The following is a 26089-nucleotide window of genomic DNA, read 5'->3' as shown; positions in this document are numbered from 1 at the left end:
TTTCTTGTGATTAAAGTTAGATCTAAAGCGCCTCCTATTCATTCTGACAGCAGCTGTCTGAACTGTGGTCTGTTCCAAGATGGCCGCTCTCTAGGCACGTCGGCCAGCGTACGTAATGTCAACTCCCTAGTCGATAGGCTTTATTTCTTTGTAAACTTTTTGTATCCCTTATGAAATCTTTAAAATATTAGGATTATTTACAAAAAAGAAAACCATTTTTTATTAACAAACTCAGAGTTACTGGTTTTATTTGACGATTACTTTTTAGAGTTATAAGTTCACATTCCGAGCTCACGTTTGGTTCCTGAATGCAACACAGTAACAGCGCATGCGCAGCGTTCTGGTTGGAAACGGCTTGAATCTTTCAAACGGTAGACCCGCGACTGTCGGTCGGTTGTCGTTTAAAGCTAAGTGATTAGCATGCCCTCTTAATATGGGAAAAACAAAAAAATAACTTTGTGTTGACTAGTTGTGTTTGCGAAGCTGCTCGGTAAGTGTTTGCTGAGTTCATGTCGCAGTGGTTTTTGTGAAAGCTGAGACTGTTCTCTAAATTCATCAAACTTTAGCTTAAGTTTTCTGTTAGCCTCGTTAGCCGTTGACAGGTGAACAAAGTGTTTATGTCCCAAACGTTTGCTGCTGTTTAACATTAAAACTGGAGCAGTTAATGTAACGCTTCAGAAGGAGAAAATTAATTCTGGTCAGTTTTATTTTATAAAACCTCATCATGGAGGGTGTGGACTTGATTTAAGCAGTTGAACACTTAACAGATATGAGTTTCAGCAGCTCTAGTCTTTTTCAATTCCATTTTAATTTGCATATTTTCTTCCTTCCTTCATGAATTTGCACGAATAATGTGTTTAAACAACACATGGGGTCAGTTTTTACCTGAGCTCTGTTGTTAGTTTGACTCAGTAATCCCAGACCCTCCCAGTCCAGAGCTGATGGATCCCAGTGGGTTTTGGTTTTTGTCCCAAAGACAGGAGATTCCTGACCGGAAGTAACTGGGGAAAAAAACACCCAGAGGGAGAAACCAGAAGCCTCCTGATTATTTTCTCAAGTTAAGCTGCATAGCAGCAAAAACACATCTAAGAAAGTGCAGATATTGTTTCTTTCAATCAGAGCTCAGCAGTAGAAAAAGTACAAATAGGAAAAATATTAGAGCCAGGCTAGAGATTTTCTTTCTTTTTTGAGAATAAAGTGGTGATATTATGAGATTAAAGTAATAAAATTATGAGAATAAAGTCACAACCATAATAGTCACAATTTCGGGAATTAACTCGTAATATGACAAGAACAAAGTCGTAACATTACGAGAATAAAGTATCAAAATTGTGAGAATAAAGTCATGACATTATGCGATAAAAGTCGTAATAGTACACGTATAAAGGTATATTTTATGACAACTCTTACAAGGAGCACTGTCTTTCCTAAAACGAGGAATGTTGAGAAGCATATAAGGAAATCCTTTAGCGTGCCAGCTTCTCATAATATTATATTATAATACTTTATTCTTGTAGTGCTGCAACTTTATTCTCGTAATGTTACGACTTTAGTCTTGTAATGTTACGAGTTTTTTCCCGAAATGTTACAACTTTATTCTCGTAATGCTACAACTTCATTCTCTTAATGCTGCGACTTTATTCTCGTAATGCTGCGACTTTATTCTCGTAATGCTGCGACTTTATTCTCGTAATGCTGCGACTATGCTTGTAATGCTGCGACTTCATTCTCTTAATGTTGCGGCTTCATTCTCGTAATGCTGCGACTTTATTCTCGTAATGCTGCAACTTTATTTTCGTAATGCTGCGACTTTATTCTCGTAATGCTGCGACTTTATTCTCGTAATGCTGCGACTTTATTCTCGTAATGCTGCGACTTTATTCTCGTAATGCTGCGACTCTATGCTTGTAATGCTGCGACTTTATTCTCGTAATGCTGCGACTTTATTCTCGTAATGCTGCGACTTTATTCTCGTAATGCTGCGACTATGCTTGTAATGCTGCGACTTCATTCTCTTAATGTTGCGGCTTTATTCTCGTAATGCTGCGACTATGCTTGTAATGCTGCGACTTCATTCTCTTAATGTTGCGGCTTTATTCTCGTAATGCTGCGACTATGCTTGTAATGCTGCGACTTCATTCTCTTAATGTTGCGGCTTCATTCTCGTAATGCTGCGACTTTATTCTCGTAATGCTGCAACTTTATTTTCGTAATGCTGCGACTTTATTCTCGTAATGCTGCGACTTTATTCTCGTATGGTTGCGACATCATTCTCGTAATGCTGCGACTTTATTCTTGTAATATTAGGAGTTTATTCCCGAAATAAAAAAAAAAAATCTCTAGCCTGGCCCTAATAAAAAAAGCTCAGCTCTGTGCTAACGGGACGGGATGACGCTGTGTTTTTAGTAATGTGATGAAAACCTTCATTAAATTGCTGACAGAAAGTCTCTTAAATTGATCATTTATTTGTGTTTTTAGATCCAAAAATGACTGACTGCTGCACAAGCAACAAACCGGACCAACAAGGTCCCTCTGAAGATGGGAACGATGACCTGTCCACAGAATTCAGCACTTTACCACAACTACAGGTCAGCCTTGGTGGTCGATTTAGGATTCATTTGCAAAATGTTGAATTATTCTCAAATTAGAGAAACGCTTGTTTAGAAGAAGGTGTTGGGTTATAATCCAAACTTGTGACCTCATCAATCAATGCCCCTCCATTGATTGCTGGTTCATCATCATCATCTTCACATGGTGCCAGACTTCTGGAAGAGTGTTTGTTAGCCTGATTCATGCTGTCAGCATGAAGGCATCTGTTAGAGGCAACAGCTTAAACTGAGTTTAATCATTTCAATTCTATTCAGTTTATTTCTATAGCTCCAATTCACATCATGTCATCTCAGGTCACTTTATAGATCCAGATCAACCAGAGCATCCAGTCAGATTGATTCAAAGTTTTCTATCTAAGGAAAACCAGCTGATTGCATCGACTCATTGACTCTTCAGCAATCCCTCACACTAAGCATGCTTGTAGCGACAGTGGAGAGGAAAAACTCCCTTTGAACAGGAAGAAACCTCCAGCAGAACCAGGCTCAGTGTGAGCGGCCATCTGCTGAGGCCCACTGGGGTTCAAGGAGACAGAAGCAGACATAGAAGCCTAGCCTTAAAATATGATCTTGTTTTGCAGAATTCTTGCATAGAAGATAAAGAAAATCTCCAGGTTTACCTCAGAATCAGACCCTTCACCTCCACAGAGAGCAGCGCTGGAGAGTCCCAGGTCCTTTTCTTAAATCTGTTTTACCAATAATAATCTGAAATCAAATGTTCAACATATTTTAAATCTTTTTTTCCTTCCCAGGACTGCGTTACCATTGAACCCCCAGATAGGGTTCTTCTGAAGCCTCCCAGTTCGTCCCTTTTGTCCAGACTCAGCGTGGATAAATCCTTTCCACAAACCGGGCAGCGCTTCCAGTTCTCCAAGGTGAGCGTTTGTCAGGCGGAGAAACAGGAAGTCCACCTGACTCTCATTGACGCTTCTGTCCTTTAAAGGTTTACGGTCCAGAAACGACTCAAAGTGAGCTGTTTGAAGGCACCGTCAGAGATCTGGTCAAAGATGTTCTGGAAGGAGGAAATTCTCTGGTGTTCACCTACGGAGTCACCAACTCTGGGAAGACGTTCACGTTTTTAGGTACGCCGCCGTCTGTCGGGATGAACGACCTGCTGAGGCCATTTCAGGGCTGACTCTGTCTCTCCTGCTGAAGGTCCAGACAGCGAAGCTGGGATCCTGCCGCGCTCCCTCCATGTGATCTTCAGCAGCATCCAGGAGCACGTCTTCCAGGAGCTGAGCGTCAAACCGCACCGCTGCAGGGAGTTCATGGCCCTGAGCTGGGAACGGCAGGCGGAAGAGGCGCTGTTCAAGAGAAACCTGCTGAAACAGTTCAGAGAGGTGAGCCGCCGCTGCTACAGGCGGAGCTCAGGGAGACGCCGCCCTCTGGCGCTCATTTTGTTCTGTCTGTTTTGTTTCAGAATGAGAAGCTCGGTAGCAGCCAGCTGAACATCACCAACCAGAGTCTGCTTGAAGGTCACTAGAAACACTTTCTGTTGTTTAAAGTCGTAGGGAAGCGGCTGTTCCAACCGTTGCGTTTCCGAATTCTCCCGAGTGGTGCCCGACTTTACAGGAGTGAATAAAGTGAATGTGATTGGTCGATTATCAAGGGGGCGGGATTGTTATGGCGGAAGGTTGGCACGTTTGGTTGTGGCCGGTTTGTGGGAAGCATCTTGCTAACCAGTTAGCAACTTAGTGCTAGCAGGTTCCCAATGGGAAATTCCATTGGGACCAAGTAGCAGTAAATTGATGACTTAGAAACGACGCTGTCAAGGAACGCTATGGACAGCGGAAACATGCAAGAGGAGGAGAGTTTAGGGTCGGAGGTCGTGGATGAGTCTCCTCCACCTCCTTTCCATGGAGCGCTAACAGAGAGTATAATTTTAAAAGTTCTCTTTCTGTTGTTCAATAAAAGTAGGTTTTAAGATCATTTGAGGAGAGAACATTATACTTTTAACTATAACTATATGGCCCATTTACCGATTTAATGCGTAAAAAAAAAAAAAAATTTCAGAAGTTGAGAGGACTGAGGTAACCAGCGGAGCTCCAAAGCTAACAGCAGGCAGGGCTAACGTTAGCCCGTCTGCAGCAGCCCTCTCTCTGCATAGCCATGTGTGAAGAACTGCTGTCTATGATGGCGATTTTTTTTTTTTCCTTTTTTTTTTTCTTTGGCAAAATGTTAATTTGCTTTGTGTTTATTGGACTGTGTTCATTATTATCCCCCCACTAAATGAAAAAAGTCAGAATCTATTATTATCTAGAGACTATTAATAACAGGAGGTGAAATGCAGCTCCAGATGAGCCCAGCGTGTGGTGATGTCATCAGTACGCTTCTGTTCCAATTCACCCGGATTTATTCTGTGTGTTCCCGTTCTCACCAAGTAAAGACTTTCCTGTGTTCTTCTCCAGAACATACATGGCGAGGACGCGAGTCTACTAGAAACGGTCAACGATGCGCTCTCTAGCTATATACCTGTAACGGTCGCCGCTACCCTGCGAAGATTCTTATTTCAACCGTTGCGTATATTAGCTGCGAGAAATGAATCAAGATGCTATGACCAAAAAAATGTGATTGACAGATGACCGTTGATATATGATTGGCCGAATGTAGGAGTTCAGGCCGACGTAGAACTAACTGGCGTGCAGAAGATAACGAGAAAAAAAAAAAATGATTTTAAGACGGGATTTTTTTTAAATAGAAATTTCCTAATTTTGGGGCAGTACGGTCTGATAAAGACTAAATGTATAAACACGTTTACCCCAGAATGATTCAGCATTTAGGTATGATTTCCCTACGACTTTAAAGCTGCTGGGTTCGGTTCCGGGCTCAGAGGGGCCCCGCGGCTGACTGTGCTCTCTGCAGGCTCCATGGCGACGGGGCCAAACGCAGCAGCTGAAGAGAAGATCAGCCTGAATGTGGACCCCAGCACCAAGTTCTCTGTCTGGGTCTCCTTCTGTGAAATCTACAATGAGAACATCCACGACCTGCTGGAGGTGGCCCCCAGCGGAGCGCCCAGAAGGCCCGCTCTGCGGCTGTCACAGGACGGGAAGGGCAACGCCTTCATCAGAGGTCCTCATCCTGCCGCGCCTCCAAGCTTTCAGCTCATGGAAACCCGAGGAGTAACGGTCGGTCTGGTCTGTGTTTAGATCTGCGCTGGGTCCAGGTGAGCAGCGCTGAGGAGGCGTACATGGTGGTCCAGCTGGGGAGGAGGAACCAGAGCTTCTCCTCCACTCGACTCAACCAGCTGTCCAGCAGGAGGTGAGGATCTCTGCAGGCTTCAGCCGCCCAGGTTCTGTTTTCTCCTAACGCTGGTTTCCTTGCAGTCACAGTATTTTCTCCATCCGGATTCTGGGCGTGGAAGACGCTGACCCTGCTAGAGTCCGCACCATCAGCGAGTGAGTTCAGTGGCGCCTGGTTAGCCGTTAGCCGCCCGCTCCTACTGTCTGAACGTGGCTCTGCTGTCCTGCAGGTTGTGTCTGTGCGACCTGGCTGGCTCTGAACGATGCGCAAAGACCCAGAATATAGGCGAGCGTCTGAAGGAAGCCGGAAACATCAACACCTCGCTGCTCATCTTAGGGAAATGTATCAAAGCTCTGCGGCACAACCAGCAGGCCAAGTGAGACGCTAACCTCATGTCTTCTTTCGTGGTTTCCCCTAAACGTTCCCACGCTTCCATCATTCTGTGACCTTTCCTGGTGAGTTTCTTCTCCTTCCTTCCTTCAGGCTCCTGCAGCACGTTCCCTTCAGGGAGAGCAAGCTGACCCACTACCTGCAGAGCTTCTTCTGCGGCCGAGGCAAAGCCTGCATGATCGTCAACATCAACCAGTGTGCCTCCATGTATGAGGAGACCCTCAACGTCCTCAAATTCTCCGCCGTGGCGCAGAAGGTTCCTGATCCTTCCGTCTCTCTTTCTTCATTGGCCGACAAACGCTGGGTGAAAATTCCAGATCCAGACGGATTCCAGGCTCCCTGTGTCCATTTTATAGGGATATTTAGTGTTCATATTTGAGCTGATGCTGGGGCGGAGCTAGATGGGGGGCCGGGGGGGGCCATAGCAACCCTTAGCCAATCATTGGCCACCCCTACCATTTTTTTTCCTCTAATACAGAAGGTGGCGGCAGTAATACTCTGAAGGTGAATTTTCAAACTTATTAAACATTAAATTTTTTCCTGTATTAACAACTGCTTGTGTCAGGTCTAAGGACCTGATACATACATACAGGGAAATAAAGAAGGCACAAAGACAATTAATTGAGTTTTACTCGCAAGGAGAGTAGGAAGAGACTGCGGAGTTTACAAATCTCCAACCCACTCTGCCGGTCTTCAGCTTTCTCCTCGCTATTTTTTAAAGTCAGAGGGGGGGTCCCTAGTTACACAAGCTGAGGTTGCGCTAAAGAATAAAATAAATTCGGTTGCACCGCCTTTACATTCAAGATATCTCAAATTGTTTTATGACTAGACGTTTTAGTGATTTAAGATATCGCTAATTACATTCTGACTAGTCAAAATTACGTCCGATTTACCATTTAACTTGTATAAAGACGTCAATTTAAGATATCTAGAATGAATTAGTGACTATCTACGATTAAATTACGACTAGTCATAAAGTAATTTCAAGATATCTCGATTTTAGTTTTGACTACTCATAATTCTAATTAAAGATATCTCAAATGCCACCATAATTCATGATATCTTAACCCTGTAATGCCAAATGTATCGTATTTGATACATACGGTTTCTGAAATGTTTTGCGTCTGACACCTTTTGCATAATTTAATGGTAAAAACTTTGCTCAAAATCCTATTGTACACAATCAGATATACCTGATAACAGCCAGTAGAAGACTACACAAAAAATAATCTTGACTTATCGCATAGTAATAAATGATTAATATCAAAAATGTATTTCTGTTTTTTCTTTTTACATGTTTTGTTAAAAGGGCAAATAAGGAATTCAAACAAAAAAAAAGTAATTTTCTGTTTTGTTTTATTCTTGGATCGGGCTTTAAAGGGTTAAATGTATTTTAGGATAGGAGATATGCAGGTTTGACTAGTGGAAACTCAATTATAGATATCTTAAAAGCAAATAATGACTAGACAAAACAAATTCAAAGATATCTTGAATTGTAATTTCGACTATTCGAAATTCCTTTTAAGATATCTCTAAATGAATTAAAGATATCTTAAATTATTCAGCTTTTCCATTAAAGATATCTTAAACTGACATTCTGACTAGTCAAAATGTGTCATGATCTTTTTAATGGGCTTCCAGGAGGATCATTCCTAAAAAATTCTCTACTGTCAGTTTAATCCAAAGGAGGAAAAGTTAAATCAGCGTGTGACGCTTTAAATGACAAATCCAGTGTCGTAATTTAAGATATCTTTAATTATTATTTTTTCTAATCAGAATGTAAATACAGATATCTTAAATTATCATTCCGGATAGTCAAAATGTATTTTAAGATATCTGGAACGTAATTATGGAAGGTCGGACGAAACCGAATTTATGTTAAAATGGCTTGCCATACGGAACTCAAACCTGAAAGAATTTTGTCCGCTATACCTTTTATTTACACACCATAGATGTTTAAATATATGCATCTATTTGTTAGCAAAGGCTGCAAGAAAGTATCGCTTGTCTTTATTTAGGAAATATGTTGTCCTGTTGGATCTATACTGGTCAATCTATACTGTTCCAACAGTATAGATTGACCCTGAGGTTCTGGTGCCTTTTGGCCACCCCTAATTTGTTATTGCCTTGCCCCCCCTGGTAGGATTTTCCAGCTACACCTCTGGTACCAGTACCTGGGTGTTGGCACTAAGTGGGACATTATCTGGCGCATGCCCTCTACGATCTCCAAGGGACTCAGAGCGGAGCGGACGGGAGCCACAGTGGAGGCTGCAGGCTTTGCTTTGAGCAGGCGGTCTGGAGCGCAGCGGGGCGGAGCGCTGATGGAGTATGAGGGATTTCGGGGTTAGCCTGACATGTTGGTCGTGTTGCTGTTAGCATAAACAAAACGTGTTGCACTTTTATCCCCAGCTTTCTTCCCGCCGTCATCGTAGGTCACTCTAAATGCAAAGTGGTCCCATACAGCAGACCTATAAAGTGCTGCTGGCGCGTCTTCCAACTCCTGTTCTTTCCCACTCGCCATACCCACACAATTCTCCACAACAACTGCTCTATTTCTGCTACACCCGGCTACGCTGCTTCGCTTCTTCTTCTTCTAGTTTACTACTGGTGGTTGGCTTTGGTCGCAGTACCGCCACCTTCTGCTCTGGAGTGTAAACGCTTCGTCTATGAGAAAAAGGAGCAGCGCATGAACCGAACGCAACACACGCGAACCGAACCGAGACAGTCGAACCGAACGGTTCGGACGGTTTTCAGAAACCGTTCCATCCCTACTAAGGGGTGCATGTTTTCTAAACAAAAACAAGTTTTTGGGAAACTACAGGGTTCCTGCAGGTCCTTAAAAAGTCTTAAAAGGCATTGAATTCTTCAAAATAAAACTAAGGCCTTAATTGGTATTAAAATGTCTTAAATCAGTCTTTCGTAGGTCTTATTTTAAAAAAAAATCATAAATAGGATTATTTTTATTACGATTTATTTTTGTAATCTGAATAAAACGTTAAATTTGACATTATTTTTTTTTTTTTAATAAAAAGAAAAATAACGTCTCGCCATTATTGGTTCTGTCTCGATAGTGGAACCAATAAAGCGTTGTTGCGGCCGGGACATTTGGGAGATGCACCATTAACTTTTGTCTAGAAAATCTGATCAAGTGTAAATGTAACCAAAATAGTCTCCAGCCAAGAGTTTTCTCCATGGCTAAAACCAGGGAACATACATGAGGCTCAGTGGATTTAGTGCAAGAAGTCATTCAAGCTCAGAACGATGGGATTCGTCCATGTGGCAGTTTGTTTTTCAGAATCGTTTCCTGGGTCTATGATGCCACATGTTGGATAAATGGTCACAGCTAGTCTATAATGGGATGTCTGTGGATAGAAAACGATCAGGAGACGCGGGTGTTAACGTTTAAATGGGTGACGTTCATTCTTCTCGTGTGATTTCAGGTTATAGTCCTGATCTCCAGGCCCCTCCCCATCCTTCCCCGCTCTTCCTCCATCCGAAGCACCGACAGGAGCCACCTGAGCAGCAGCAGCTCCTCCTCGCTGACCAGCTGGGAAACCAGCCTTCAGGAAGTTCAGGTTGGGTCGGCCGCTGCTGCAGACGTGCCAATCGTCCTTGTTTAGCCTGATGTCATGTTTCCTCTGGTGTCTGCTCAGGAGGATGAAGAGGAGGAGGAGGGCAGTCTCCTGGAGGAGCTCGTGGACGAGGAGAGCGAAGACGAAGATAAAATCCTCATCAGTAAAAGGCTGCATCAGGTCAGTGATTGATTATTTCTTTTTAACCAAATATCCAAACAGAATCCGCCGGATGTTTCTGATCCAACCAGACGGCCTGATGAAGCTCTTCCTCCTCTTCATCACAGCTAGTCAAACCCTGAAGGCAGATCCCTCTGCAGCTCAGCTACCAGACTAGCATTTAGCATCATATCTCATCTCCACTTTGTTTAATATAAATAAAAAATAAAATGTGGTTTAAAAACCTACTGGATGTTAGGTTTGCGGTAAAAATCCGCCCACCGTGGTCACGGCGCCACAAACAGACGTCCGGTGGAGATTAGCTGCAGAGCTTTGTGTTTATCTGCTCTGAAGCACACTGGAAGAAATACTTCCAGGTGCTTCATCCAAAAAGTCTCTGGCGACACCAAAAACAGGTTTCTGTTAAAAGTAACTTTTTAGTTACCGATGAGGCTGACATTTACAAAACAGTAAGAAATGACAGAAGAGGATTCGTGTTGCACTGATAATTGTACAAATGTGGATGCAGGAAAAAGCGTAAAACTATCTGCTTTCCATGAAAAGTCTATGCTGGACGGCGTCCAGAGGTCCTGCGGCGAGTCTGAGTATCAGGAGCGGCTTGTCCGAGCGCCGGGAGCATCCAGCGTTCGGCCTTGGAGTTCGGAAGTTTCAACTTTTACCGCTGGACACCGGAGCTGCGATTTTTTTTTTGGGGAGACAAACTCTACCTGCTGTCATTTAATCTCAGAATTTTGACTTTTTTCTCAGAATTCTGACAGCTAACAAACATGTTAGCATCGAGCCATAGCCATGTCTGTTTTAGAGACTAGCTCTCTTGTTTTAATGACCTTCTGCTCCTCCATTAATGAGGGGACCCCTCGGGCACGTAAAAAGTTGCCTAATTCTGTCATTTTCCACCTATGTGTCACTGGCCACCTCAAACAGCTCACATCTTTGTCAGTGAAGCTGAGCGCTCCACATCTCTTCCTTCATGGTGCCCATTTACATTAAGATCCACAATTCTGAGATTTTTTTTTTCCATGTTAAACTGAAATAAAATTTAAAAATCAGTTAACTTTTTTTTTTTCCAGTGGCCCTAATCCTCTTCCGTAAGATCTTGCAGTTTTTTACCACAAACCTTCAAAAACTCTTTCTATTCACTTCCAGCTGCTATGAACGGCCCCACAGGCCGAGAGCTTTCAGCGGGGATTTCCAGCGTCCGCTGGAGGCCTGACGCTCCGAAAAAGAACTGCATATTTTAATGGGATCATGAACTGACGGCACTGATCATCTTTGGCGGTGCATTCTGTCACTTAAAAACATGTTAAAACTATTTTTCCAACTCAAAGTAAATGGAGCCAAGCTGCTCTCTAGCTTGAAGCTACGGAACAGAGCAGATAAACAACCAGAGCCTGAAGCGTCAAAGCAGCTTCACCACAGTTTGGTTCAAATTTCGGCAGGCGGTTTCCATGGAGATGATAATGGTTGGATCATAATGAAGAACAGAACACATAGAATTCTTATTGATGAGCTTTTAATCATCAATGTTGTTTTTATAGTTATTTGATCCACAAACAGTTCTGTCGATCAGAGTTTTCAGCTCATTCTAACCTTGAATGATGCTGCAGGCGTTCCCAGAGTGATCAAACATGAGGGAAAAGCTCTGCAGTTATTCATCATTCCCCATCGTCTTCTCTTTGTTCCTTCAGAGGCAGGTGGCGCTGTTCAGACAGCTGCAGGTCCAGCTGAAGAAGGAGCGGGCAGAGAACCTGACCCTGGAGGCCCGGGTCAGAGAGGAGATCAGCAAAGAGTTCTCCCAGCTTTTCTCCAACATGCAGAATGACTACGAGTGAGTCGCTCCCCGTTCTCCTTTTCTCTGAAGTCTTTTAGAAGCCTGTGATCAGCCGGGCCTCTCAGAGGTTCTGTTTGTCCTGTGGGGAGGAGAGCTGAACCGTTGGTGTCTGTCCGCCTCAGTGAGCGCCTGAACAGAGAGAGGGAGATTCTGGAGGAGCGAGCCGAAAGGAGGCTGGAGATCTTCAGGAATCTGACGGAGAAGATGTCCTCGGCTGCATGCAGCTCAGATGGACACATGGTGAGGTCATCTGGGACCGTGGGAAACGGGGCTGGGCCATATGAAGAAAATCCAATATCACGAGGCCTATACTGCGATATACATCATGGTATTTTTAAATTACCTTCATAAACAATATAGTGCATTAAATTGCATCGATATTCAAACATTTGGTTTCAGCTTTAATCTAAGTTTAATTTAACCAGCTGAAAGCTCTTCTGCCACATCATGTCTCTGGTTGTCGGTATGAGACCTTTAACAGGATCCCTGCAAACAAACAGGAAACAAAGCAAAAACAAACAATACTGAATAAAATATAAAACTTATCAAGGGCTCTTTAGTGCAGAATAAAACAAAGTGGAATGAAAAAAGAAATTGACCTAAAATTGCAAGAAAGATTAGAGCATCATCAGAGCATCTATCAGCACTGATCTTTACCTGCTGGGGATTTTAAAGAAGCACAAAAAGTTATAAAATTGAGAACATTGCCAAGTTTAGAGCAAACTTCTGAACATCAGATCACAGCTATTAGAGAATCTAAACATTTAAATAACTTAATAAACGGCGCCTGTGACTTCCCTCCATCTCTTCCTCTCATATTAAATCGATTTTTCAAAGGACGAGGCCAACGCCATCGGCTTCACAGCTGATTTATTTAACGTTTTAATTGGTGTCCAGGGAGACGCTGACATGCAGAGTTTACAACATTCTTCATTTTGCAGCGGATTACTTTTTTTGAGCGTTTTCGTACTGCTGCCTTTTGCTGCAATGGTTTTTGAGGCACGTCTTACAAATTAGCCTCTTTTGTTTGACGTCCTCGAACTTATATCGCTCAGTTGGAACACCTGCTGTCGCCATATTTAGTTTGCAGGTTGCTGTAGTGTGCGAGAAAATAATCCAGTTTGGAGGAGGGGTTTATGATGCATTCAAAGTGTGTGGGGAAAAATAAAACTCTCAGTGAAATGGTTGCAGACGGCTTAATGTCTGTAGTGGGGAAAAAAGTATTCAACCATTCACCCCAGTTAAATAAATGGAGATGGATGGATTTCACTCAGTCAGCACTTTATTTTCATATCATTGCAAAGAGAGAACAGTTGATCATTCGGCCTTTATGGCACAGTAATCAGCCCTGTTCTGATCTAACCAGAGTTTGCCTCCCTTACTTATAATGAGGAAAAAGCTGTGAAGGTTGTGTCAGAGTCAAAATAAATTACACACACTTTGGTTAAACAATGACAGTCCTTGAGAGAGAATCTGGCTCGTTATGGAATAAGTATTCCTTGTATGCAAAACAATTCTCACTCAGACATTTTGTGGCCTTGCAGGTGAAACAAGAAAAATCTAAATCTTCTGACCACAAAGTCGTTATGCGAATTTGTACCAATAGAGTTATTTTAACTATGGTGCGTGGGAAAACTTGAGAAACATGGCGTATATCCAATATATCGCCCACCCCTAATGGGAAGGACTCCGATGGGGCCTGACTGTTTGTTTCTCCTCTTCCAGGACGGTTCTCTGATCTCTGAACCGACAGGGAAACAGGAAACCACGGAGGCTCCTTTCTGCTCGGGTTCAGGTGGAACTGATCACCTGGATGACAGAACCGGTGCTGAGGAGAGATTAGAGATGAAGCCTCCGGATCATCATCAGAACCATGAGACCAAAGGTAGAACCAAAGGAAGCTCTCTGAAAGCCTAGACTGGATCACTGCATGAAGCTGAAGAGGAGATCTGATGGAAAACAAAAAGGATCCATTCATGCTGCCATCTTCTTATCCTTTTGTTTTCAGGTGAAGCTTCAGAAACCGAGGAAGAAGAAAGGCAGCGGCTTCTTCTTGAGCTCCAGGCGAAGTCTCAGCGAGTGGCTCAGCTGGAGGAGCAGATGGAGGAGCAGCAGCTGGAGGAGCAGCTGGAGGAGCAGCTGGAGGAGCAGCAGAGGAACCCAGAGAAAGTCCCACAGGATGGAGATCAGCTCCAGGTTAGAAACCTCTGAGCTCCGGTTCCTTCAGATAGGTGGCCTCCAGCTCCTGATGAGGTTTAGACTGATGCTAATTATCCTGATCAGAACCGTTCATGTTAAAAGGTTCAGTCCAGAAATCTACAGTCATTGTAGCGTCTCCCCCAAACAACAGAGCCCAAAACAAAGTATTACTGTACTAGCCAATACTACGTAAAATTAGCACCTTATATGTAAGCTAAGGAGACTTAAGACATACAGAAAAAAGTTCTTCACACGCTGAAAATCATCTCAAAAACACATTAAACATAGTTTATTATATAGGAACTAACCTTGTGACTCTTTAAAGGGTGCAAGTCTCTAAAATACAGCTTAATATTTTAACTATCTTTCCTTCTTTTACTATGTTTCAGTCTCTTCTCTGTATTTTGCCGTAACTAAAACCTGGTCACGCAGTTTCAAAATAAAGTCCCTTAAAACGAGGTAAAACTGTAAAACATCATAAATTTACAAAAATAATGGAGGCAAAAATGATAGCTTAGAGAAATTTCACATTTGAATATTTCCTGTAGCAAAACTATAATTTGGGTCATTTACAGGGATCTCTAATTCATTGATCAGGATTTAAAGCTGAGCTAACAGGTTAGCGTGGTCGTCAGGGTTAATGGCTCCATAATGGGAGAGCAAACACCAGGAAACGTCTCAAAACTAAGAATCCTCCATTTCCCATGATTCATTGCCTGAGCTGCTATGGCAATGGTTCACGTCGGTGGCAACAATCCTGATTAAAAAATTGGATACAAAGTTTCCTATACAATAAAATAAACTTTGAAGATGTTTTTAGCTCCATCGATTCCTAAAATCTTCGTTTTTTTCCTCTCTAATAAAGACTCTAGGGCTCCGTAGGCCGTCTGCAGCCTGTAGTTGGTGCTCACAAAAGGTTAAATAAATCAATCCACTGGACTTCCAAGTTTGAAAATGTTTCGCTTCCATCCAGGAAGCTTTTTAAATTAAAAACTTCAGGAATGGCGTTGAGTTTGAGGCTTTATAGAGTGGACCAAAACAAAGCCTTGTTTACAGAAACACTGAATATTATCAGCGTTCTGATGGCGTTTTAGTAAAAGGATTTTTATCAAAAAGATAATAATGAGCACGACTGAGGAATAGTTGTTTTAACCATACATGGAAACAGAGTTTTATGGGACCCCAGGAACCTGGGGCCCTATAGAACTACTTAGTATTGCCTAATGGTAAATCCCCCCCCCTGATTCGGAGAAAACATCTGATATGATTCCTGTTTGTTTTTTTCATTCTAGTTCAGATCGATCCTGAGTTCCAGTGAGACGATAATTATAAGCATCCAAGTTCTAATTATATTAGATTAGATGAGCTTTATTGATCTCACAGCAGAGAAATGAACTGGTCACATATTGTCATTGTAATTAAAGAAGGTGCAAACGAGGAGGAAAAACGTGCATTAAGAATAAACAATATATATTTTCTGCTATTTTCTCTGATTCTTGTTGCAGGCAGCTTTAGCTGCTCTTAACAAGGAGAGGACCCAGAGAGAGGAGATGCTGGCTGCTCTGGAGTACCAGACTTTGGGAAAAGAGGAGGCCTTGGCCTGTTTACAGGAGGAGAGGAAAGCAAGAGAGGAGGCCGTCGTTGCTCTGGAGGAGCTGAGGAGGAAGAGAGACGAGCTGCTGGCGTCGCTTGAAGAGGAGCGACAAGAGAGAGAAAAGACCACAGCTGCTCTGGAAGCAGAGAGGAGAAACTTTAAGGAGGCCAGCAGGCCGGATCAGGACAACCAGCAGAAGATGCTGCAGCAGGAAGTCGACAAACGCCAGGATCAGACGGAGAGCCGCCTGAAAGCTGCTGCAGCAGAGCTGGAAGAAAAATCCAGTCAGATCCAGATCCTGACCCAAGAGGTTCAGAGACTGCAGGAGCTGCTGCAGACCTCAGCTGGTTCTGCTGAACTGAACCAGAACCAGCTGATGGAGGAAATCTCTGAGCTCAGGAAGAGTCTGGCTGAGGAGAAGAAGAAAAACGAGACGAAGCAGAAACTAATCCAGGAGCTGGAGGCGGCAGAATGCAGACAGCAGGACTCTGACCAGCAGAGGGAGCTGTTGGCCAACAAAATGAAGGAGACACAAGCTGCTTTGGAGCAGCAGGTCCAAGATCTCAGAGTCCAGCTGGACTCCCAGAGGGAAACCTCCCATCAGGAAGCAGATCAGCTGAGAGAGAAGATCCAGGAGCAGGAAGAGACGCTGAAGGAGCTCAGAGCTCAGCTGGAATCCCAACATCAGAGCAGCAAGCAGGAGGCGGAGCGGCTGAGAGCGGCGCTTCAGGAGCAGACGCAGGCCTCGGAGCAGCAGGTGCTGCAGCTCAACGAGAAGCTGCAGGAGCAGAAGGTCTCATTGGTGGAGGAGCTAGAGCAGAAACTGAGGGAAGAAACAGCTGCATCCATCGAAGGACAGGAGGAACTGAAGCAGAAGCTTAGAGAGGAGCAGGAAGCTGCTGAGAAACTCAGGAAGGACTTAAAAGAAGCTCAGCTCCACAGCGCCACCGTCTCATCCAGCGCTGGAGACCTCCACGGAGCAAACTCTGACCTCCAGAGGGAAATTACATCGCTGAAAGAAGAGCTGGTGGCAACCAGAGAGGAGTCCTCTGAGTGCAAGCAGATGATGAAGGAGAAGGACCAACAGATGCAGGAGAAACTGGCTCAGATGGAGAAAGCATCTGCTCAGAGGGAAGCAGAGCTCCAGGAGAAGCTGCAGGAAGCAGAGCAGCAGGTCAGCGCTCTGCAGAAGAGCCTGCAGGAAGCAAAGGAGCGGCGTGAAGAGGAGGAGTGTCAGGCTGTTCAGGAGGTCCGGAGAAAAGAGACGGAGAGGCGGCGTGAGCTGCTGGCTGTGGCTCATGAAGCCGTGGCTCAGAAGGACGCAGAGCTGGAGAAGAAGGCTGAGGAGCTCAGCAGGTAGAGTCAGGTTCCTCTTTCTGCAAACATACCTGGTCTTTAAAAAGTACGTCCAGTCACCTGGTTGTGTTCTCCTCCTAGACTAAAGGAGAACGCTCAGCAGGAAGCAGCGAAGGTGAAGAACCTCAGCCTGGAGCTTCAGAGGAAAGAAGACGAGCTCTCAGGGCAGCAGGAGAAGCTGGCCGACTACAAGAAGCAGATCCAACAGGTCCAGAAGGAGGTCGGTATTAATGCACCCGCTGCTCTACTCCATCCAGAGGGATTTTCAACCTGGAATATATCCCTAATCCCAACAACACCTGGAATGGGATTGGGTTATTATGGTTAACAGGATGAAACAATGCAGGGTTCTCAATGGAAGCCTGTGAGATCCCTAAAGGGATATATTCACATCCCGCCTCAGGCTGCAGCAAAAATAGACTACATTAAAAAATTATTGCATTTCCTTCAAAAGAAAACTAAAGGGCAAAGAAAGCTGGAGCATAACTGGCTGGAAGGGAGGAACTCAGACCAATTATCGCCCCCCTCCTGCAAAAAAAGGAAAGATTTTAGTTTATAAAGAACCCCTATTGGCCCACCATTACTATTGGAAGTTTAAGACATGCCTCCTTTACAGCAACCACTGCTCAGCCATAAATGATCAATATTTGAATCAACAACTTAAAGTGTGAGAGGGATGGTGTAGATCCAAGACTTGAAAAAGTAGCATATTTTTATTTCAATTCTATTCAGTTTATTTCTATAGTGCCAATTCACAACACACGTCATCTCAAGGCACTTTAATTGGATCAATTGGATCTAGAAGAGGATTGGCAGAGAAAAAAGGAACAAATAAACTTTTACTTTAAAAGTCAAGCTCATGGCAAACATATTTGGTTTATTATTACGTGTTTATTCAATTAAATTCTATTCAGTTTATTTCTATAGCTCCAATTCCCATCATGTCATCTCAGGTCACTTTCCAGTTCAACCAGATCATCCAGTCAGATTGATTCAAAGTTTTCTATCTAAGGAAAACCAGCTGATTGCATCGACTCATTGACTCTTCAGCAATCCCTCACACTAAGCATGCTTGTAGCGACAGTGGAGAGGAAAAACTCCCTTTGAACAGGAAGAAACCTCCAGCAGAACCAGGCTCAGTGTGAGTGGCCATCTGCTGAGGCCCACTGGGGTTCAAGGAGACAGAAGCAGACATAGAAAAAGAAGCATAGATAGAAAAAAGAGCTGTAAAAGGCGGCCCCGTCCAGGAAACACACAACCAGGCAGACGAGCTCCAAGAGCAGAACATTAGAGATTGAACTAACAGATTCTGCAGAGTGGGAGAATAGAGATAGAATGATGAAAAAGGGGTCCCTATGTCCTCCAGCAGTCTAAGCCTATAGCAGCAGAACTATAGAGATAGATCAGGATAACGTGAGCCACTCTATTTGAGTTTAATATTGTAAAAAAAGTGAAAAATATATTAAACTCAAATGAAATCAAATGTCAGGTAACTTTTAGAAAAAAAAAGTGAAAAAATGTTCCAGTGACCCTAATCTTCTTGTGCATCTTTGCAAAATCAATTGTTTGTGTATTTTGGCCATTTAAGCAGATTTTGGTGCACTTAGTCTACTTTTAACTAACAGTCAGAATAGATGTGGTTCTATTAGCTGAGATGCTAAATATTCTGCATTAAAGAGGTTATCAAAATGGGAATAATCCCTAATTAAAGTAAATGTTGTGGCCATAATTAATAAGTCGGTGTGGTTTCCATCAGTCTGGGTCTCTGATCCTGATGAACTGTTTTCCTTTCAGATCTCAGCCAGGAGAGAAGAGGAGAAAGCTCTCCAGCTGAAGCTGGCTGACGTGGAGAAGGCCAAGAAACAGCTTCAGTCGGACCTGAGCATCAGAGACAGAACCATCCAGCAGCTCCGAGGGGTACAACCGCTTTTGTTTCCATCAGAAGCAGGTTCTGCAGGCCTCACCTCCCCTAAAGGCGCCTCTGGTCTGTTTTCTCTACAGGAAAAACCCGACACTAAATCTGATCAGACGCTGCAGCTCTATAAGAAGGCCTGTGAAGGTGAGATGTCCCTCTGGTTCTGGTTCTCCTGCATGTTCTGGCCTAGTTTTCTGTCTGTTTTTCCATCTGGCTCTGGAGGTTTTTAGCCTTTGTTGATCCTAAATGTCACAACCCTTTAAACCCAGAGGGTCTCAGGGAAAAAAATCTGCCTGAAATTGTATATTTGAATTAAATCAAGTTCAGCTCCTAAACTCTAAATTGGAAATAATATTTTTTGTATTTGTCTGACAGAAATGGCAGTGAGGAATATTTTTCAGGTGGAAACTGTTTTAAATGTCACCATGTCTGATTTATAGGTGATTAAGCAAAGAAAAAAAAAGAAAAATATTTAGCCAAACACCATGAAACCCAATTTAAAAACTCTGGATGAACCCTCAGATTTTATAGATCCAGATTTTTACTATAACTCGAGCTAATTTGTACTGAATAGGTTGAATCTGTTTGTTCCAGAAAAGTGTTAGTGGGCAGTGCACTAGGAGGAAATATGCTTTAGGCAAAATCCCAAAGGTGCAAAAATGCATTTTTCCACTTTGCTCAGACAAATATGCTGATTTACATTATTGGCCTTTGCTCCTAAGATTTAGTCGTTGTTTCATTGAAATTTACCAATAATATCACCGAACTGGATAGAAATTAAGATTAAGAGAGAAAGCTTATGTAACACAGCTGATTACATTACCTGAAATGGTCGTACAATTACCTCTGGCCGCTCATTGGAAACGTCTGAGCCTGTAGTTTTCCAATGATGCCACCATTAGGTGGTGTGACAGCTGCCAGGGCCGACGTCGGCCCGTTTGCGGCGGCCATGGCCGACGTCGGCCCGTCTGCAGCGGCCCTCTCTCTGCATAGCCATGTGTGAAGGACCGCTGGCTCTGATCTGAGCTTTTATTTCTTTATTTGGTAAAGCGTTTATTTGATTTGTTTATCTGACTGTGTTCATCATTATTCCCCCACTAACTGACAGAAGTCACAATTTATTATCTAGAGACTATTAATAACAGGAGGTGAAATGCAGCTCCAGATGAGCCGAGCGTGTGGTGATGTCATCACTACGCTTCTGTTCCAGTTGACTCATATTTATGCTGCCGTTCTCCCAGAGTCCAGACTTTCCTGTGTTCTTCTCAAGAACACGAGTCTGTACTGGGAAACAGCCAGATACTCGTTTAGCTTAAAATGTATTTATTTTATTACGCTGACTATTTTATTTCTTGGTTTTATTTTTTATGAAAGCCTTTGTGGCTGTAGCGTGATGGAAGTCAATCAAATCCTGAAAACGAGGGGTGTTGGGTCCCTCCCTCACTGAAGTGTTTGTGGTTTGTTGATCCGTAGAGCTGGAAGCCAAGCAGAGAGTTATAGAGGACATGCGTCTGACTTTGACTGAGCAGGAGAAGACGGAGGAGCAGATGGAGGAGGTCCTCGAAGGGAAGATGGATCTCATCCAGGAGCTCTCTGCTGGTGAGACGCCGACATCTGATCCACCAAAGACACGGCGCTAAAAACTAGAAGGAAATAATCAGAGCTGCATGATTCTGATATTGATATAAACAATATAAAAGGCAGAAAATCCACAACAGAAACAAATGAAAACATTATTATACCAACTCCATGGAACTCCTCTGATAAAACATTAGATTTTCTGTTTAAACAGCTACAAGCTCAGCAGATGAAAAATTTAACCAGGAGATTCTCTCCCTCCTCGTGTTCCTCCGTTCATCACTTTTCCAGCCTTCCAGTGTCGTTCTCATCGCTTCTTCTTTTCCTGTGATTCACTTAAGATATGCTGAACGATGATGTTCACAAATCAATAAAATAAATCAGAAGAAACACCTAATAACTCGTAACTAGCTCTGAAAATACAGACCAAAGATCCTTTATTAATTTACACAAATCAAACTTTTAAACCTTAAAGTCGTAGGGAAGCGGCTGTTCCAACCGTTGCTTTTCCAGATTCTCCCAGTGGTGCCTGACTTTACACGAGTGAATAAAGTGAATGTGATTGGCCGTTTATCATGGGGGCGGGATTGTTGTAGTGGAAGGTTCGCAAGCTTGTTTGGTTGTGGCCGGTTTGTGGGAAGCATCTTGCTAACCAGTTAGCAACTTAGTGCTAGCAGGTTCCCAATGGGAAATTCCATTGGGACCAAGTAGCACTAAATTGGTGACTTAGAAACGACGCTGTCAAGGAACGCTATGGACAGCGGAAACATGCAAGAGGAGGAGAGTTTAGGGTCGGAGGTCGTGGATGAGTCTCCTCCGTCATCCATTTTTTATTTAGAGGAGGAAAGCGGGGACGAAGATGTTGTGGAAGAGGACGCCAGGGCGGCAGAAGCTTGGTTTGGTGTAGAAGGCTTCCAGCCGTACATGTTTGAGCCCTTGCCTCGCAACGCTGCCAGTTCTGTTAGCTCTACGCCTGCCGAAGACACAGACGTCCATCCCCGTGGACACTGGGACGCAACTCAATGGGAAAGGAAAGGATTCTGATTTCAACTGCTGCGTATATTAGCTGCGACACATGAATCACGATGCTATGACCGGAAACATTTGATTGACAGATGACCGCTGATATATGATTGGCCGAGTTTAGGTGTTCAGGCGGACGTAGAACTAACTGGCCTGCAGAAGATAACGGGGAAAGAAAGGATTTTAAGACAGGATTTTTTCTAACTTTTGGTACTCTTTATTGTCTGATAAAGACATGCGGCCTGGCAGGCTTAAACCTAATTGGACTATAATCAGTGAACAAACGCTGTGGTTAAAACAGAAAAGAAATGAAAAAACATTCAGTCTGGAGAAATTTAGAATAAAACCACTTAACAGTTGAAGGAAGCTGGTAAGGTTTCTCAGTCACCCAGGTCATGTATGGAAAAAGCTTCCTGGATGGGAAGCGAAACGTCTTCAAACATGGAAACAAAGTCCAGTGGATTGTTTTCGGTCTCCATTATTAGAGATCCTGACCAAGATGTGTTGTCGTGTTTCAGAGGTGGAGAAACTGAAGGGGAAGTTGCTGCAGCAGAACCATGAAACTCCTCTTCATGGAACCGACGGGCCATCAGAGGACCTCAGATTAGCTAAAGATGAAGCTTCACAAGCTCAGGAGAGCTTAAAGGTGGGTCAAAGCATCTAATAGTAAAGAAGACAGACGGACAAGACAACAGGTGGACATACGTCTTGTTTTCCTGCAGGCCTTCATGGAGAAACAGCAGGCCGAACGCAAGAAGTGGCAGGAAGAGAAACTGTCTCTGATTGGTCAGGCCAAGGAGGCAGAAGACAAAAGGAATCAGGAAATGAGGAAGTTTGCAGAAGACAGGGAGCGTTGCTGTCGCCAGCAGAACCTCTTAGTAAGAGCAGGATGATCTAAGATCAGAGCTGCACTCTGAAGACCAGGAATGACTTCTTCTGCTTCCTCAGGAGTCCAAGCTGGTGGAGAAGGAGAAGGCCATGGAGAGCTGGAGGAAGGACAGGGACGCTCTGGTTGCAGCTTTGGAGGTGCAGCTGCAGAAGCTGCTGTCCAGCCAAGCAGAGAAAGATCAGCTCATTAAGGAGCTGCAGAAGCAGAGCTCAAAGCAGCCAGCAGAGGTTAGTGTGGCGCCACAGTTTCTGTTCTCAATGTCCCTGTTCTGACTTAGCAGAGAACAGCTGATGATGTTCAGAGTTTGGTGACAGTAGGAATTATCTTAGAATCACACTCATTGTTCTTTTCTGATCAGGTCCAGTCCTCCATGGCAGTCAGCGCTGCTATCAACCATTTTTAGGCTACGTTTAAACTTTAGGCGCTTAACGCTCAATTCTGATTTTTTTTCTTTGTGAAAACCGACTCTTTTGCGTTGCCGTTCACATTTCCAATTAAATGCGACTTGTATGTGATCTCCTGTGTGAACCGCATTCATACTACCGTATTTTCACGACCATAAGGCGCACCGTACTAAAAGGCGCAGTCTCAGTTATGTGTCCCATTTCTGTATTTAACACACACATAAGGCGCACCGGACTATAGGGCGCGTTTTTTATATACAGGTACATGTCCTCTACTACCTTTAAATACCTCTACTGCGTATTTAAAAATACAGCGGGGGCAAAACTGAGTATGACTGCTTTATTCATGTATTTATTAAAAAGTATTAATCAAACCTGGCAGCTGGCCGTGAGACAGACACATTGCAGATTACACAGCGCTGTGATCACTCCTAAATTAACTTAAAATCCTGAAACCTGCCGACGGAATATGTTCGCTTTTATTACCGGTATCCTGGTGCCTGCAGTTTAAATTATTTAGATGAAAAACACCTGCCATCCACCGCGTGAACCCGGAGGCTGCCCAGCCTAGAGGCTGCTGATGAAGGGATTTCTGCTGTCGGTGCACCGCTGGTATGTGGGGGTCTGAGCGCCTCCGACAGAAATAGATAATCTGGATGAACTGACTGCAATTATGAAGTTTTCAGGTGGACTTTCTCACTTAAAAACATATTAAAACTACTTTATTCCCACTGATCACAGCAAATATAGCTGCAAGATTTAGATAATTTAGATGAAAAAACACCTGCCAGCCGCCGCGGTGAAGAGGAGGAGACCCGCCCAGAGGCTGCTGTTGAATTAAGTTTTCAGGTAGAAAAATAGAGCGGGAGCAAAACTGAGTATGATTGTGCTTTATTCATGTATTTATTACAAAGTATTAATCAAACCCATCAAAGTCATCATCCTCTGTTTCTGAATTAAACAGCTGCGCTAAATCAGACATGCCAATTTCCCCTTCTTCGCTGTCAGAGTCACTTTCCGTGCAGCGCAGCTCCTCAGAAATAATGCCGGCTTTTGCAAAAGCTTGAACAACAGAGCCAGCAGACACGTTAGTCCAAGCATCTACAATCCATCCGCTAACGGTGGCGTAACTCGCCCGGCGCTGCCTTCCACTTATCCTGAAACTGTGGTCTCCGTCGGTCATCCATCGCTCCCACGCCCCTCGCAGCCTTACTTTGAACAGCCGCTTCACACCGATGTCGAGCGGTGGAAGTTCCTTTGTCAGACCGCCCGGGATAACGGCGAGCACAGCATCCATTTGATTCACCTTTTTTTTCACATCGGCTGTGAGATGGGCACGCAGCGATGGTGATGCGTGGAAAAAAGCACCTGGTCTCCTCACATACACCTCCCTCAGCCACGCTTTCATCATCTTCTCATCCATCCAGCCTTTTTCATTTAATATCATATGTCATCAGAGCGCTGTCTGTCTCGCTGTCAGCTCCCAGATCAGCTTCTCTGATTGGCTGATGCGGCGCGTCCAGCAGCAAAACTTCCATTTTTCCATCTCGAGCAGCAGCAGCGCGTTGGCAGATGCTTAAACGCTCCTGCTGATCAAAACGTGCTGCGGGACCTTTTGCTGCGCCTATACGCGCGTCAACCATTGACTTTGCATGTAAACTCGCTGCTTCTGCTGCACCTGCTGGGTCCGGTTCACACCGATGTCGAGCGGTTGAACAGCGAGCACAGCGTTAATTTGTTTCACCATGTTTTTCACATCAGCTGTGAGATGGGCACGCATGGAGTTACATATTAACAGCGATGGTGAGGGGTGGAAAAAGACCAACTGGTCTCCTTACATTCAGCCACTCTTTCATCATCTCCTCAATGAGGTGTTCTCAAAAGTCGCAGTTACAACACACATAGGGCGCACCGCACCATAGGGCGCACCGCACATTTTGAGGGAAAAAAAAGACGTTTAAGTGCGCCTTATAGTTGTGAAAATACGGTATATAGCTATAGAGATAGCTCAGGATAACCTGAGCCACTCTAACTAGAAGCTTTATCAAAAAGGAAAGTTTTAAGCCTAGCCTTAAAAGTAGACAGGGTGTCTGCCTCACGGACTAAAACTGGTAGTTGGTTCCACAGGAGAGGAGCCTGAGAACTAAAAGATCTGCCTCCCATTCTACTGTTACTGAACTCTAAGAACCACCACTATACCAGCGATTTGCAGCAAAGGACCTTCTTAGGAATAAAGAAAACAACCAGAGTTCTGATATATGTGGGAGTTTGACAATTTAGGGCTTTATAAATGATGAGCCAGGGATTGGAAGTCTGTCAGATGAAGGCTGTAAATGTATAGATTAGTGCTACTGTGTAATATTTTACTTATTTTATAAGGTCAGTACATCTCTGCAGTACAAGCGCAATAATCCAAGTCCACTACTGTGTGGTCTTCCCTTAGCTCTATACTGTGCAGATATGTTTATATCTAAGGGAAACATATTCTAGGACATCACAACATTTTCTTTTTGTTTTTTTGTTGCTTTTTTGGTAATTTTTTCACTCTTTTAATATTGTCTGTTGTATTTTTTTTTAATCTTTAATGGCTTCTTGCTTTAACTCTTTGTACTCTATATAAGTTACTGGAACCAGAATTTCGCCTAAGGAATAATCCCAAGGGAGAAATAAAGCTGAGTCTAAGTTCGAGGCTGGTGTTTCTTTAACATTTTAGGAAAGTATATTTCTATATTTGCATCTATGCTAAAGAGTTTCCATCCTAACAGGGTGAGAGGAAGCCCAGGATTTGGGAACAGCTCCATCATGTTTGCCTGAGGTGTTTCCTGATGCCCGGAGAGTTTAGCGCATCTCATGTGTTTCTATGAACTGTGTGTCGCAGGTTAATGACGGCGGGAACTCTCCCCGAGTGGCAGAGCTGCAGGCAGCTCTAAAGGAGAAGGAGGCAGAGATCCTGCTGCTGAAGGAAACGCTGCAGGCCTCAGTAAGGAAGCAGGAAAACACACCTATGTGGGTCAGAACAATAATTTTCGTCACTGGTGAAGATTCTCAGTCATTTAGGTCATAATGATTCCTTCCCGCTATCATCGCAACCCCTTTACAGGGGAACAGAAGACCCCCCCAATTCAGCCAGGCCAATAATTCCCTTTAACGGCCCCCCTTTCAGAGGCATAGACAGTAGGGGTGGAATGGTTCACAAAATCCACGGTTTCGTGGTCACGGTTTTCGGTTTGGTTCGGTTTATGTTGATTGATAGCCTGACATGTTGGTCATGTTGCTGTTAGCATAAACAAAACGTGTTGCACAATGCTTGCA

At 43.8% G+C, this 26089-nt stretch overlaps 1 protein-coding gene across 6 annotated transcripts in view; it reads left to right on the top strand.

Moving 5' to 3' along the window:
* Positions 1-351: 351 nt before the first annotated feature.
* The window catches only part of LOC119787692 (kinesin-like protein KIF20B), a 60818-nt gene continuing 35080 nt past the window's right edge, over positions 352-26089 (top strand). For 4 of the 6 annotated variants that reach the window (XM_038291740.1, XM_038291732.1, XM_038291715.1 and 1 more), the window contains exons 1-27: positions 352-490; positions 2479-2588; positions 3188-3277; positions 3359-3481; positions 3550-3688; positions 3762-3946; positions 4027-4081; positions 5469-5675; positions 5753-5864; positions 5930-6001; positions 6076-6222; positions 6330-6492; positions 9677-9811; positions 9890-9988; positions 11677-11816; positions 11942-12059; positions 13545-13704; positions 13828-14015; positions 15524-16968; positions 17050-17188; positions 18763-18885; positions 18970-19027; positions 20357-20482; positions 22003-22130; positions 22207-22362; positions 22433-22600; positions 25656-25757. In XM_038291740.1, the coding sequence (XP_038147668.1) occupies positions 2487-2588; positions 3188-3277; positions 3359-3481; positions 3550-3688; positions 3762-3946; positions 4027-4081; positions 5469-5675; positions 5753-5864; positions 5930-6001; positions 6076-6222; positions 6330-6492; positions 9677-9811; positions 9890-9988; positions 11677-11816; positions 11942-12059; positions 13545-13704; positions 13828-14015; positions 15524-16968; positions 17050-17188; positions 18763-18885; positions 18970-19027; positions 20357-20482; positions 22003-22130; positions 22207-22362; positions 22433-22600; positions 25656-25757 (4680 nt within the window). In that variant the 5' untranslated portion in view covers positions 352-490; positions 2479-2486. The remainder of the gene's footprint in view (positions 491-2478; positions 2589-3187; positions 3278-3358; positions 3482-3549; positions 3689-3761; positions 3947-4026; positions 4082-5468; positions 5676-5752; positions 5865-5929; positions 6002-6075; positions 6223-6329; positions 6493-9676; positions 9812-9889; positions 9989-11676; positions 11817-11941; positions 12060-13544; positions 13705-13827; positions 14016-15523; positions 16969-17049; positions 17189-18762; positions 18886-18969; positions 19028-20356; positions 20483-22002; positions 22131-22206; positions 22363-22432; positions 22601-25655; positions 25758-26089) is intronic. The other 2 variants (XM_038291748.1, XM_038291724.1) reach the window with 2 other exon arrangements.

Source organism: Cyprinodon tularosa, unplaced genomic scaffold, assembly GCF_016077235.1.
Source record: "Cyprinodon tularosa strain WSP-4 unplaced genomic scaffold, ASM1607723v1 ctg1082, whole genome shotgun sequence".
In the NCBI taxonomy this organism is placed as follows: Eukaryota; Metazoa; Chordata; class Actinopteri; order Cyprinodontiformes; family Cyprinodontidae; genus Cyprinodon; species Cyprinodon tularosa.
Note: the sequence above shows the minus strand (reverse complement) of the source record. Positions and strands in the feature narration are given on the sequence as shown.